This window comes from Loxodonta africana, chromosome 3, assembly GCF_030014295.1.
Source record: "Loxodonta africana isolate mLoxAfr1 chromosome 3, mLoxAfr1.hap2, whole genome shotgun sequence".
In the NCBI taxonomy this organism is placed as follows: domain Eukaryota; kingdom Metazoa; phylum Chordata; class Mammalia; order Proboscidea; family Elephantidae; genus Loxodonta; species Loxodonta africana.
Genome location: NC_087344.1, coordinates 210,737,830 through 210,753,070, shown reverse-complemented (window position 1 = coordinate 210,753,070; position 15,241 = coordinate 210,737,830). Strand labels below are relative to the sequence as shown.

The window sequence follows — 15,241 nt, the reverse complement described above, 5'->3', positions numbered from 1 at the left end:
AATTTAACTGAAATCATGAATGCGAAGAATATTTTTCATAAACCTCATCATGCATTGACTTTCTGAGATTCCTGGATCCCCACAGTCATTTTGCCTTATTTCGATTTGACAATCTAGCTCTAGATTCTTTGCCTTGTTTCTGTCCTGGCCACAGTGAGTATTCCCCTCGATCCCAGTCTAAACTCCCCAGATAACACTGATGGAGGCCTGTAGCACCTCCCTGCTCCCCATTCCTCATTTCAAAAAAGAGCATGTATTTCAAGCAGGAGATCATGCAGTGACTTCCAGGGATAATGACCCTTTGAGCTCTTGCTATGATGCCACCCAGGGAACTCATCTCCAAACTGCTACACTGGAAGTGAGGAGGAGCTCTTTAGTGAGTGGATTCTAACCCACATCTCTGCCTCTAGGCACAGTCATACCTCAACCACATGAGTGAAAAATCATGGAGAAAAACGGTGCTTTGACTTACTGCTCATGATGTTTGATTCATAAAACTTGGGGTCATCACGCTTCACCTTATCAGGATTTTCACAAAACTTGTTGATGTTGTCCTCAATGTACCAACTCTTGTTCTCATCAAACACAGCAAACACGGCCTGCTGCTCGATGTCTGCTGCCCTCTGGAAGGTGAAAGTGCTGTGCTCAGTGATTGCTGTTCCAACCAATTACCTACAACACCAAGTTCTTCTCCGAAACCAAAGAGCACAGCCTTTGGGGCCACCGAAGCCACAAATTCAGCTGTTTATAAGAACTCACTATGTACAAGGTACACATTAGAGATGAAGGCATTGCAAAAACAAAAAGAGCAGACCAGAAAATTTAGAGATGAAAACGTACTAAAAGACAAATCCCATTTCACCATGCCAACAGGAAGTCCATTTATCTCTGTAATTGCACACCTTTTAATCCGAAAGATTTGCTGGCTGTGTTCCAAATAGTAGCAAAGGATAAAAGAGAAGGCTACAATAGGAAAGCCTTACCTCTCTCCATACATGCTTGCTTTCATAGCTCCGAAGGTCAGGAACTGCCAAGCACCAATTTCTAATTTTCCTAGGCGTTTTCTATATTTATAAGAAGCCCTGGTAGTGCAGTGGTTAAGCACTCGGCTGCTAACTGAAAGGTTGGAGGTTCAAATCCACCAGCCTGCTCCACGGGAGAAAGATGTGGCAGTCTGTTTCTGTAAAGATTACAGCCTTGGAAACCCTATGGGACAGTTCCATTCTCTCCGATAGGGTCATTATGAGTAGGAATCAACTCAAAGGCGACATTTTGTTTTGTTTTATATTTATTTTGTATGGTTTGGGGTGAGACCTCTTTGATTAGAGTTGAGCTTATAATCTGCTCTGAACATTTTAAGTTAATAATATAAGACTATTTATTCTTCACTGAAGCTAAACTCAGAAGATCCATGTTTTTGTTCGTGTTCTTCTGTATAATTTAGTGTCACCAGAGATGGACCCTTCTGGGTCCAACTTCACAAGAAACTATTTCTCCAAGTGCACTTGCTTTCAGGGAATCTCTCCTATCTCTTCATATTGCAGGTCTGTAAAAATAACAAGGATTGGTACAGAGCTTTATAGTTTTAGAAGGTGGTATGTCACTTGAGCCCTGGAACAACACTAAAATTTTAGGGGGGTATTACCCACTGTAAAAGGAAGTAATTAAGGCAGGCTAAGTGACTTGCTCAAGATCCCAGAGCCAATACCTACAGACCTAGAGTCTGAAACCAAAACAAAATATAGCATCACACTGTAGACTCGCCTTCTGCAGTGAGAGTCCAGATGAAGTAGACAAGGTGAGAAAATGACCAAGGGAATAAATGCCATCATGCTAGTATAAAGAGTATGACTTAATATTACTGCTCTCTCAAAGGAAAAGCAAGGAGCGCCTAATCTGTTCCAGCTGGAAAAATCCCTGGAGTTTTTGCAAGGTTACTTCAAGGACAAAATACCTGTATGCCTCGCTTGTCCAGGGATCTGCTCTTACAGATCAGAAGTAGCCCTATCAGCCCAGAGGCAATGTCCCTTGTGGCGTCCACATCACTGTAGTATGGCCTTGTTAAGCACTGGGCGTCGTTTTCTGTGGGTTCATCAGACTCTAGGATGGTCCATTTATAAGTATAGGTTTCTCCTGGTTGGACTGGTCTGATCATGAAGCTATGGCCTGAAAAAAAATTGTTCTCAAAGTTGTTTTCATTTGGAAAATCATTTCCTGATTACAAATAAATAGTAGAGCTCTCATTAGAACCAAGCCATGTTGGGAAGGGAATATTCTTTTTATGTTAAACTCTACTTGATAGAAGCCTGGAGAGCATGCAGCCATTAGATATTGTTCCACTAGAGGCTGCTATTACACCAAAAAGGACACCATAGTTTGTAAGCATTAAGGTAAACGTGGACTCCCTGCGTGATGCAAATGGTCAATATACTCAGCTGCTAACTGAGAGGCTGGAAGATAGAGAACACCCAGAGGTACCTGGGGAGAAAGGCCAGGTGATCTACTTACGAAATATCAGCCATCGAAAAATCCTACGGGGCACAGTTCTACTCTGACCTGGGAGTCAGTTTGACGGCAACTATTTTTTTTTTTTTTGGTACCGGTTGGAAGGTAAACAAAAGCCCTGAAGTGAGCAGGGTTAGGTTAGACTGTGACTTTTAGGATTCCCCCCACATGTATTTTATATAACTACACCAGTCATACCACTGGGCAAGGAAGACAGTGGAAAAACATGGCAGCCTCTCAGAGGAAAATTGTTTCATCCAGTAGAAGTGAAAGATCAAACCTGAGGTGGAGGAAGAGTTGACTTCATCTTCGTAAGGAGCGAAGGTTACTCCATGAGGGTAAATGCTATAAGGGCGGCTGGCCATGTTTTTGAACACAATCTACAAAGTTAAATCAAATTCATTATTTTGGGATTTAAGGTCAAAGAGGAGAATTAATACAGGATGCTACGTTCGCATTTTCCATTGTTGGATGGTATATGTGAATGTGTGTGTGTGTGTGTGTGCATTGCACACGTGCCAGCACAAATGTTGAGAAAACTAGTTATGTTTTCTAAGCGGCAAGAGCGTTTGAGAGTTTCATTCACAGGTTAAAGTGGAAATGGTAAGAGAAAGCTGACCTTTGGAGATAGGTTAGTAGAAGTGGCATTTCCCTCAAAGTCTACCACCCACTCGGGTCCCCATCATCCTCTCCCCGTCCTTTCAGCTTGGACCACGTCTTGAATCTGGCTGGGGATTCTCATCTCTGGATTATGACCCCCCTTTCCTGCCCGGCAGATCTCATACAGCTCCTGTCTCTGAGGCTATCTTTTGAGAGGAACAGACAAATAGCCAGACCCTGAATTTCCCATGAAGCATGTTTATACTTGCTAAGAGCACATGAAAGGGATCACAGCAAGTAGGGGAAGAGAAAGAAGAACAGAGAAAGGCTACTTTTTCTCCTTTTGCTATTTTTAAACAGAGAAAAACTGTGTCTGCAGGTGTCTTCTTAGTCTGCCCCCGTACAGAGGTGAAGGGGAGGCATTACTACACGCGGGGCCTAGTGAGGCTCCTGAATTTTCCAGAGACCTTAATCCTATCTTCTACCTGGATGACTGTGAAGGCATTAGGATTATCCCTAATCTATAGGTTATTTGCATCCTAGAATCTTGCCAAAGATTGCAAGCTTGAAGTCTCTGCTGCCTAGTTCTTACCAAAAGCTTGGTAATGTGACAATATTTGTGGAAAGGGGTCTGAAGAACACTTTATACATATACAAATTTATCTTCGGGTCAAGATCAATCGCCAGAGAGCTGCATACCTAGACCAAATTATTTTGGCCCCTTGAAGAGTTGTTTTTACTTATTTGTGTTTACTGTTAGGCTCCCAGCTATAGTGAGAACCATTATTTTCAAAAGCTATGCAAACACCTTTTTTGGTGTTTCTGGGTATGCAAAGTGTATTTATTGTATCACTTGTAGGGATTTTGTCAAGGATGTCATCCACTACAACACTGCATCCTCTTTTTAAGCATTTACGGGAGAAAGTTCTCCTAGGCCTCAGTATTAGGGGAAACTGAGCTTCTTTTAGGAACACTGGGACTCTTGCTCTGACGTATTTCCCTTTTTATTTTAGCTGCTAGAAAGCTTAGAACAAAATTTGCAAACAACTTTTATAGGACCGCTATCATATGTGTTTTTTTTATGCTTAACTTATCCTTGGCTTTATTTTCTTTGTGCCCATATTATCCTTCACCCCAACTACATCAATTGTTTCTTTTAATTTGATAAACTGTCTCAGATCCTTTGTTGTATGAGGTAGGGTATAAGTAAATGCAAATACTAAATAAAAACTAAAAGTTTCATTTAATTTCAAGTTATATGGAGACTTTTTTCTTTTTAAAAGAAACAAGCAAGCAGGTATTATTGTTACTTACTTTGAGTGTGTCTCTGACTTGGGCTCTGATAATAGGGCCCAAAATCCCATCCTCTTGTGCATCAGGGTTCTCCACACGTTTAGTGAAGGACTCATCTTGATACTGTTTGTAGACCACCTTTTTATAATGCTTTCCAATTTGGTTTGAGAAATTATCTAAATGCAGAGATCTGTATTTTCTTCAAGTGAGATGAAATTAAAAAAATTAAACCACTTTTTCAAGTAGAGACCCCAGTACGACAGCAGAGTTCTGCCTTAGAAGTTTTACTCTTGGGTTCACTAAAATGCTAGTTCTCTAAAAAATTCTTAATGTAATTTTCAAAGTCCTGTTGTCTTTCATCTAGCTGGCAAACTGGAGACCTCTGAGGTGTCTTCTCTACCACTGATCAAGTCGTAGGTAACTGTTTGGAAGCAGCTATTTTGATATTCTTGTCACTCTGGTTGCTATAGCAGACCTTTGGTATCTCTGGGAAAAGGCCTACAAAGGCTGAAAGAATAGAACGCACCAGGAATTTTTCTGAGGTCTTTTCCATCACTTAATCTATGGAACTCTTATTGGCTTTCCAGGTATTTCTCAATCTCTAAAGTACTTTCCCACTCCACGACTTAATAAGGATAGTCTGATAAGTGAACAGTGCTCTTTCGGTGAGGTTTTAATTTGCATTTCTCTTACTATGAAGGAGCTTGAGTATCTTTCCAAGTGTTTAAGAGCTATTTAAAATTACAAATTTCTTAACCTCTCTGACCCACTTCCCCATCTATAAAATAAATAATAGCAGTATCTAACTTGCAGAGTTGAAGGGATACCTGTAGAAAGAGATTAGCAGAGTGCTTGACAATAGAAAGCATTCAACAAATGGTCGCTGCTAGTATTATGATTAAGCTGAGTCCCCTTGATGAGTTTGGGGTGGCTCTAGATTGACTTAGGTAGGGAGGCCTGAATCACTGCATGAGTTGTCAACTCATGACATTTCACTCCTATGTATCTAGGATCCCATGAAATGTGTTTTGAGCCTTCCCGCAGCAGTAAGACCCCTCTGACTCACTTGTCCATATTTGCTGGTATTATAGGTGCATAGTCCCAGATGACTTCCTCTGCAGCAACAAAGTATTCCCATCTCTTAATGTGCCGCCTCTGGTCACGCGTTAGTTTCTTAGGACTCCGGGTTTTCTTTGGGCAGTTTTCAATGTTGAGGTAAGCGTGCATCCCAGCTGATTTGGGAAATAACGAAGTGAAAGGATTTAAGAGAAGATATTAAGGTTGATCAGAATGCATGTCTTTTAAAATAAATTATGTGGAAGATGTAAATGATACCGATGAAAGCAATACTCAAGCAAGTGTTAGCATTTTGGTTTGGAGCAGGACTGAGACGGAAGGGAAATGGAAGGAGGATTAGGGAGAGAACTGGGAAAGACTCCTTTTGTTTCCTCCAGAAGTAGGAAGATTTCTTGTCATTTCCAGGCCCTTAAACCCCTGTGACTTAGGTCTTGCTGAATTTCCAGCTTCCCTGTCGTCTGTTTCTTCAACTCTAAAATGAGGTTGTACACTTATCTCCTGGTACTGTTGTTAAAAATTAAATAAATTAACACATAAGGCATTTATAACAGTGCCTGGCACACAAGTCCTAATAAACGTCCATTTTATTGCTGTTGTTTTATTATTATTAGGGATTCTATCTTCTAGGGATATTATGACAATTTTACTACTTTAAATATATTTTTTTCAGTGCTAAAAGAAAACTAAACGATCCCATGAAGCATCTCGTCCTCAAGAACGTTGATTATGCACATTATTTTGATAACAGAATAATTTCCTATAGTGATATCACTTACTTAGATTTTACTCTCTGTGCATATGAACCCACCTCCCAACAGCCTTAAAGCAAACACGTGTAGTGGAACAACTAGTTATTTTTATTTTGTTTAGGCTATACCAAACAACCTTCTTTTTTTTTTTTTTATACCAAACAACAACCTAGGCTGGTTTTTCTCCCATCTGAACTCACTGATGTTCCTGGAAGCCAGCCCCTCAGCTGTTGAGATCTTATGTATGATCCATTCAGCACACATTCAAGGACCTCCTCTCTGTGCCCATTTCATTTCATCATAAAATACAATCTTTCCACTACAAAACTCTTGCATTTTCTGTAACTTGGTGCTTCTATAAATTTGCACGTAAATATTAGTTTTGTTCAAGGGTCTTTTCCTTTTGCTACATTATTAAAAACCCCATGAAATAATATCTCTGTGTATGCATTTATTTCCTTCCCCTTTTCTCCTTTCAAGGAAGTAGGAACCTCTTTGGCTTTTGCTTCATCTTCTTCTCTTTGTCAGTTCCTCCACTTCCTCCCACTCTTAGCCAATGGCTTCTAAGTCTAATGGCAGACTGTCTAAATTCTGTTCTCAGGGGCCAGGGCATGTATGTCTGTGGTGTGGGTGGCTTGAAAAGGCAAAGGACAAAGAGGGAGTTAATATCTGGGAAGAAAGGGTCCTATATTCACAAGCTAGGCTGTTGGAGGAGTTTCCTTGCCTTGAAAATGTTTTGGGATGAGAGACGATATGGCCCACCTTCCCTCTGGGCTCACAGTCATGTTTGCAGTAGTGGGCATGGCGCTGACAAGGACGACAGCTGAGACCTTATGATGGTTCTGCTCCAGGACTTGTCCATTGAAATGAACAGAGAACAATTCTGGTCCAGAGCTCATTCCAATCAGATGCCAGCTGATGTGGTCATGGGCACAGGCTGTTACATCTGAGAGAAAGGGAGAGACAGGGGCCACAATAGACAGTCAGTCTAGTGCTCTATGATCAAAATTCACTCATCAAACATGTACTGAGCCTCTGCTATGCATCAGGCATAGTGCAAGGTTCTGGGGCACAGATGCTGTAGACACGTTTCCTACCCTGGAAAAGCAGACCGCCGAGTGACAGGAAGCCAGCAGCCCCAAACACACTGCAGTAAGTGGCATTATAGAGGTAAGACCAGGGTTTGATGGGAGCAGGGATGGGAGATGTTGGCTCGGAAACACAGGGGTTGCTGGGGATTAGGCCAAGGAGGAGACCAAGAAGGGCAACCAACCATCCTGCTTTACCCAGAACGGAGGGATTTCCCAGGACACAGGGCTTCAGTGTTAAAGCCAGGAAAGCCCTAGGCAAACTGGCATGGGTGGTCATCCTAGAAGCAAGCTGAGCTCAGCTGGAGGAAGAGTCTCCAATGTGGCTGAGTTCAAGGACCTTAGTCAGTCTTTCCATTGGATGGAGGTCAAAGCTCTGCCTAGCAGGAAGAAACTCTGAGGACTTTTTATTGCTTCTTTACCTACTTGTTGATTGTTTTGTTGAGAAGGCAGTAAGTTACTCTGTGAGTTACACACTATCCTTAAAATGCAATGGACAGGTCCTCATTATGCTGGGCCACTGGGAACTTTTCATGAATGGGGTGATGAGAACTGAGTGCAAAGGCTAGTTCTGCTCCCTCTTTGCTCCCACGGTGACTGGGAAAATACCCATTTGCTCCGTGGGAGATTCCAACCCTAGCTTCTATCCTTGGCTTAGGTTTTAAATTTCAGACCCATACTCACTAGATATTACATAATGGAGCTGAGAATCAGTCCTTTATCTATGGAAGGGCTTGCCTATTTTTAACAACAGAGGAGTCCCTGGGTGATACAAATGATTAAGCGCTCGACCACCAGCTGAAAGGTCGGCGGGTTGAACCCAGCCAGAGGTGTCTCAGAAGACAGGCCTGGTAATCTGCTTCAGAAAGGTCGCAGCCTTGAAAACCCCATGGAGCAGTTTCACTCTGCACACATGGGGTCACCATGAGTTGGGATTGACTCAATGGCAACTAATGACACAAAAACAACATTGCAACAGGTCAGGGATTCCTGGTGTCACTCTTGAGAACAAGAAGCTAGAACCTGAACAGTTAGGACGTGTGGTGGAAGCATTTATCCACCCCAAAGAAATGTTCATATTGAATTCAGCAATTAAAACATCTGATTAGCCAAAAAAATCAAACCCATTGCCGTCGAGTCCATTCCAACTGATGACGACACCATACGACAGGGTAGAACTGCCCCATAGGGTTTCCAAGGAGTAGCTGGTGGATTCAAACCACTGACCTTTTGGTTAGCAGCCATAGCTCTTAACCACTGTGCTACAGGGCTCCTGAAACATCTGATTAAACCCACTGAAACATCTGATTAGCACCTATTATATTTATTCAATTTATATTGCTTCATAAGGCAGAGGGTTTTATAAGCATTAACTATTCACAGTTTCTACTAACAATGTTTCCCTACCCTATCCCTATTAGCCCCAACTGGCTTCTCTTCTTCAACTATAAATTCATAAACAGTCTGTTCTGATCAAGTCATTAATTTTTGTTTTTGTGCATATGGTGTGTTTCTTTTGGCTTCCATGTATTTCCACAGATTCACTCTGCCAAGAGACAGATACAATTTCTCTTCTGACCACCCCTATCCAAGGGCCCATAGCCCTGGATATGATATTATATATGTATTACCATTTCTTAAAAACCTTTTTAATCAGGATAGATGGTTAATCCATTTTGGTAAGTATACACACTGAGATGACAAATTGCCAACGACCACACTAAGATAGAGAAGTGAACAAGGTTTGGACGCAGATCTTCTAAGGTAGAGGTCAGTTAACTAATCCCCAGGTTTGCAAGTTCCTGGTTTTGGAACTCTGAATCAAAACCCAGAGTCATCTCAGTGTGTCTTTAATGTCCCAGGTGGAAGACGGAGTCAGAAGAATTAGAGTACGATTCAATAAAACAACATCCAGATCTCAACACTTGAGGTGTTTTTTTTTTTTTTTAAGTAAGGGAAGGCATTTGTGATTTTCAAACATAGAGAATGGTCTTTGAGAAGCTTAGTGTCTTGGAAATATGGTTTATTAAATAAAGGCATTTGGACACATAGTCATTTTCCATTTTTTTTCCCAGGATAGTACCGTGTACCCTGGATCCTCAGTTCTAAGTCAGTTCTACCTGAGGGAGGTAGAAGCGGTCTAGGTGGGAGTGAGTTTTTTTTTCCCCCCTCCTAACTGCTATTATAATTTTGCTTTTTCACAAGCATCTAATTTACGTGGATAAATAAAATATCCTACGTGCCACTGAATATTATTCAGCGATCACCTTTTGACATGCTAGTAGTATTTTTGTATGTTGGAGATTTCTTCTAATCTCCTGGTAATCTTCATTGCAAGTGTCTTTATTACATTCTTCCTACTGACCTTCCTGCTACAGATTGACCTTGAGCTTCTGTCCTGTAAGGTTTTGTATGTGGAAGAAGGCTTGGCTACCATGCAGCGGCAGGGACCACAGAACTCACTGAGGGAGACTGAGCCAACATCCTGGAGATCTTTCTGGAGGTACAGACCAAGGTGAAACCTTTTCAGTACATTACATCTAACAAGGCTACATACTCCTTCATTTAGGTAACTTCCAATTTATTGCAGTTGCTGGTTAAAAAAAAAAGGATGATAAATGTTTAAAAAGTACTGCACTAGATTACATTGCTTTTCTGATTAGGAGCTGAGAAAACAGTGAGTACGGTCAATTTTCCTAGTGTCTTGAGAAAAACGGTGGGTCCCAAAGCACCGATTCCACTGCTGTCGGATGGTACATGGGCCACATTTTACCTGGCAACGTCCCATTCACATAGCCATTGACTGTGTACATTAGAGACGATGACTGGATCCAGCTCTTGCTTTCATCAAACACCGCAAACATCAGCACATATTGCTTGTCAAACATCTTCTGAGTCCCATCCTCAGTTAGGGTGCCTGTGAGAGAAAAGACGCAGTTTTCAACAGCATCCCAGAAAGAAGACTCTCCTTAGCTACTCCTGGATAGTAAAGAGTTTAAGGCAAGTAACCAGTCATAATGATACCAACTTGAAATTCTTAATAAAAAGAACTTTACCAAGTAATAATTATTGAGGATCTATTAAAATCCTGGTGCCACATTAAGTGTTTTCTCTGGCACCTTGTAGCTTTGGGGAAATACATTTCATCTTACACGCAGTGGAAGCATTCAGGGACTGTCAAGGTTCTAGCAAAAGTATCCACCTCCTCCAGTGTCAATACATAGATACTTTAGCTTATAGCTAAAAGCCCTGTTTGTTCCTAAGAAGCCCAGTCAGTGAAATTTCTTATAAATTAAGTTGAGTATGTTTGAAACTCACCACCCATAGTGTTCAGCTTATTGATAAGAAAGGAAGCTGGAGTTTCATATGTTTGTAGACCAAATTACCAACCCAACTCTCAGACATGTCAAGTGTTCTCTGAGCAGAGTATAGCCTGCTGCACATTTGCAAAAACACTTTGGCTTTGAGGTAAATGTTACTGATCACAAGTGGATGGCATCAGAACATACTCTCAGGCAGGGATTCACTTGGGAGAAGCTCCCAGGACTGAGATAAAGGAGGAATTGGAATAGATGGAAGAAGATTCCAAATGTCAAATATCAGGTTCCCTCTACCTGATGTACAAAAGGTACCAAGATGTTCTAAAGCCTCATTCCATTATAGTACTCCTTACCACTCCAACATCTTTTTGTTGTTGTTTAATCCTTTTTTCTTTGTTTACCTTTCTTACAGATAAGCAGAGGTCCAACCAGCCCAGAGTTGAAGTCCTGTACCAGGTTTTCATAGGAGTAATAGATGTGTGTGAGGCACGGAGGGTCATCGTGTGTGGGTCCACTGTCCTCCGTGATACGCCACTCGTAGGTGTATTCTTGGCCTGGCGCTATAGCATCGTCCTTCTGCTCCACAGGGAATGTGCGGTCAGGGTAAGAAGCACCTGGAAAAGGAAAGCCATCATGGTATCTGGGTATTTTCTCAGGACCTTTTCACCACTTTCACACCTGAGGGAACCTAAAATGAGCTCTGTACAAATAAATATGCCTTCCTCTAGTGAAATTTCATTATTTGGAAGGGTTTACCATTTATCCATTTCTATGCCCATATAATTATAAAAACTTTGATACCAGGATGATTTGAAGTGAGTAAAAGTGTTACTTATAAGTTGATTTAGCTTCAGCAAGTTTTCCAGGGTATCTAAATAATTGTTATTTCAGTATAATCAAAGAATTGAGTAACTTTTGATTGACAAAATCATCTCAGAATACAAGAATGTGTCTCTATGAGTCAGAATCGACTGGATGGCAATGGGTTTGGTTTTTGGTTTTGGTTATGGTGCTTGGCAAGACATTTTATACTTAACTACCCTGTTAACATGGAGCACAAGTAAACTCAGAGTTGTTTATATACTATTTTGTTTTGTTTATAAGTATTTCATATCCTCTTCCTTTCTATTTCAACTGCTGCTACCTTCAGCCCTGTTTTATCTGATGATCCCAACTCTTCTCGCAGAGTCGGGGAGTCTAGCTCCTACATACAGTCTAGTTGCCCTTGTGAATATCAAACGTGTCTGTCTTCTGAAGTTTAGATGCTTCCTTCTGTCCTTTGAGCACTTAAAGGCTCACCATTAACACTTCCAAGTACACTTGTCTTTACCAAGTAGTGGGGAGGGGCAAGATGCAGAATGAGTCTTCTTTATTGAAGGTGGGAACTGAGATGTTTAAGACTAAAAGAAGGGCAGAGGATTGGGTGGGGCTCTCAACAATAAAAAGAAGATGTGGCTAGAGATGGAGATGGAGCAAGTGAATTCGGGAATGGGAGAGGTCGGTGTCCCACACAGTCAAGTGGAATGGCAGCTTCCCTGTCTGAGGAATTCCTCATTTAATTTTGTGAAAATTTCATTATTATTGGCTGGTTCCAGAATTTCTCTCCAGGATGCAGTTATCCTTCTTTTGTACAAAAGCTTGATAATATCCTGAAGGTGGAAAGTGAGCCTGCCAGAGTGCGGGCACGGGCAAACAGCAAGGATGAAAAAAAAGGCAAAAATGTTTTACATGATGGTGGGAAAGGGGCGGAGTCAGTGCAAACTACTCTTACTGAATGAAGTGCTTGTATGTTTTGAAAACAGAAGTGTTTAATTTAATCTATAGGAAAATCCAACACCTCTACAACAAAAAAACAAACAACCCAATTAAAAAATAGGCAAACAATATGAACAGACACTTCACCCAAGAAGACTTTCAAATGGCTAACAGGCACATGAGGAAATGTTCGCCATCACTAGCCATTAAAAAAAAAAAAAAAAGCCAAACTCGTTGCCATGGAGTCAATTTTGACTCATAGCGACCCTATAGGACAGAGTAGGGCTGCCCCATAGGGTTTCCAAGGAGCAGCTGGTAGATTTGAACTGCCGACCTTTTGGTTGACAGCCACAGCTCTTAACCACTGTGCCACCAGGGCTCACCAGCCATTAGAGAGATGCAAATTAAAACTACAGTGAGATACCTTCTCACACGACATTACTGGCACTAATAAATATAACAGCAAATAACAAATATTGAAGAAGCTGTGGGGAGTTTGGAACACTTATGCACTGCAGGTGGGAATGCAAAATGGCACAACCATTTTGGAAAATGATAGGGTACTTCCTTCAAAAGCTAGAAATAGAAACATTGTATGGTCCAGCAATCCCACTCCTAGGAATACATCCTAGAGAAATAAGATTTGTCATATAAATAGGCATATGCACACCCATGTTCATTGCAGCACTACTCACAATAGCAAAAGATAGAAACAACCTAAGTGCTCATCAATAGATGAATGGATAAACAAACTATGGTTCATACACACAATGGAACACTATACCACGATAAAGAACAATGATGAATCTGCAAAGCATCTCACAACATGGATGAATCTGGAGGGCATTATGCTGAGTGAAATAAGTCAATGAAAAAAGGACAAATACTACATGAGACCACTATTATAAAAACTCACGAAAAGGTTTACACAAAGAAAGAAACAATATTTGATGGTTATGAAAGAGGGGAGGGAAAAACACTAAATAGATAGTAGATAAGTGATAACTTTGGTGAAGGGTAGACAGAACACAATACTGGACAAGCCAGCAGAACTTGATCAAGGCAAAGTCATGAAAACTCCACAGACATGTTCAAACTCCCTGAGAGACAGAGTTACTTGGCTGAGGGCTGGGGACCATGGTCTCAGGGGACATCTAGCTCAACTGGCATAACATAGTTTATAAAGAAAATGTTCTACATCTTACTTTGGTGAGTAGCATCTGTAGTCTTAAAAGCTTGTGAGCGGCCATTTAAGATACTCTACTGGCCCCATCCCATCTAGAGCAAGGGAGAATGAAGAAAACCAAAGACACAAGGGAAAGACTAATTTGTTCTGTAACCTTTATCTAAAGCACAATATGAAAAAAAGGGAGTCCTTAATTTATTTCCTTTCTTCCTTCCAAAGTGTAAAATTTGGTGAGTTTTGACAAATGTGTGTAGTATTGTACCTACCACCACAATCAAGGTACAGCACAGCTCTCTCTCCAAAAACAGTGTCCTTATGCCATTTGTAGTCAATTACACCCCACCCCATCCCACTTCCTGGGCCAAAGCAAATAATGCTGTGCTTTCTGTCACTGCAATTTTTTTTTTATAATGTCATGTAAATGGAATTACACATTATGTACCCCTTTGTGTTTGATTAGTGTTAGTTAGTATGATATATCTTTTTCCAACCTTTATTTTGAACCTTTGTCTTTAAAGTGGATTTCTCGAATTCAGTATATAGTTGTGTCTTGCTTTTTATTCAATCTAACAATCTACTTCTTAATTATAGTGTTTTTTTCTCATTTACTTTTTAAAATAATTTTATTGTGTTTTCAGTAAAGGCTTATACAGCAGCTTTGGTTCCCATTCAACAATTTCTCACAAGTTGTTCACTGACATTGATTATATTCTCCACAATTCTCTCTCATTGTTTCCATTCTGGTTGCTCTGTTTCATTAATCTAGTTTTCCTGCCCCCTCCCATTTACTTTTTTTTTTTTTTTCAGGTGAAAGTTTACAGCTTAAGTTAGTTTCTCTTTCAAAAATTTATACACATATTGTTTTGTGACATCGATTGCAATCCCTGCAATGTGACAGCACTCTCCCCGTTTCCATCTCAGCATCATTGGCGCAGTTTTCCTGTCCCTTCCTGCCTTCTTGTTTTGATTATGGGCAGGAGTTGCCCATTTGGTCTCCTATATTTGATTGAACTAAGAATCACATTCCTCTTGTGTGTTATTGTTTGTTTCCTAAGTCGGTCTAATCTTTGGCTGAAAGGTGGACCTTGGGAGTGGCTTCAGTTCTGAGTTAGCAGGGTGTCCAGAGGTCATAGTCTTGGGGTTTCCTCCAGTCTCTGTCAGACCAGTAAGTCTGCTCTTTTTTTGTGAACTTGAATTTTGCTCTACATTTTTTCCCCTGTCTGTCTGGGACTCTTTATTATGATCCCTATCAGAGTAGTTGGTGGTGGTAGCCACACACCATTTAATTCTTCTGGGCTCAGGCTTGTGGAGGCTCTGGTTTATGTGGCCCTTTAGTCCTTTAGGCTATTTTCCTCGTGTCTTTGGTTTTCTTAATTTTCCTTTGCTCCAGACAGAATGGGACCAATACATGTGTCTTAGATGGCAGCTTACAAGCTTTTAAGACCACAGATGCTACTCACCAGAGTAGAATGTTGAACATTTTCTTTATGAACTATGTTATGCCAATTGACCTAGCTGTCCCCTGAGACCATGGTCCTCAGCCCTTAGCCCCAGCCTGTCTGTCCGTCCAGGTGTTTAGATGTATCTAGGAAGCTTTAATGACTTTGCTCTGGTCAAGTTGTGCTGACTTTCCCTATATTATGTGTTGTCTTTCCTGTCACCAAAGTT

The 15,241-nt window shown here is 40.9% G+C and overlaps 1 protein-coding gene across 1 annotated transcript in view; it reads right to left on the bottom strand.

Moving 5' to 3' along the window:
- Window positions 1-15,241, bottom strand: part of F5 (coagulation factor V) — a 113,094-nt gene that overhangs the window by 43,108 nt on the left and 54,745 nt on the right. Inside the window, exons 4-11 of the mRNA XM_064282970.1 lie at window positions 11,034-11,246; window positions 10,086-10,229; window positions 6,949-7,170; window positions 5,465-5,630; window positions 4,420-4,597; window positions 2,786-2,885; window positions 1,955-2,166; window positions 473-623 (exon numbers count right to left, since the gene is read on the bottom strand). Coding sequence (XP_064139040.1) covers window positions 473-623; window positions 1,955-2,166; window positions 2,786-2,885; window positions 4,420-4,597; window positions 5,465-5,630; window positions 6,949-7,170; window positions 10,086-10,229; window positions 11,034-11,246 — 1,386 coding nt within the window. The remainder of the gene's footprint in view (window positions 1-472; window positions 624-1,954; window positions 2,167-2,785; window positions 2,886-4,419; window positions 4,598-5,464; window positions 5,631-6,948; window positions 7,171-10,085; window positions 10,230-11,033; window positions 11,247-15,241) is intronic.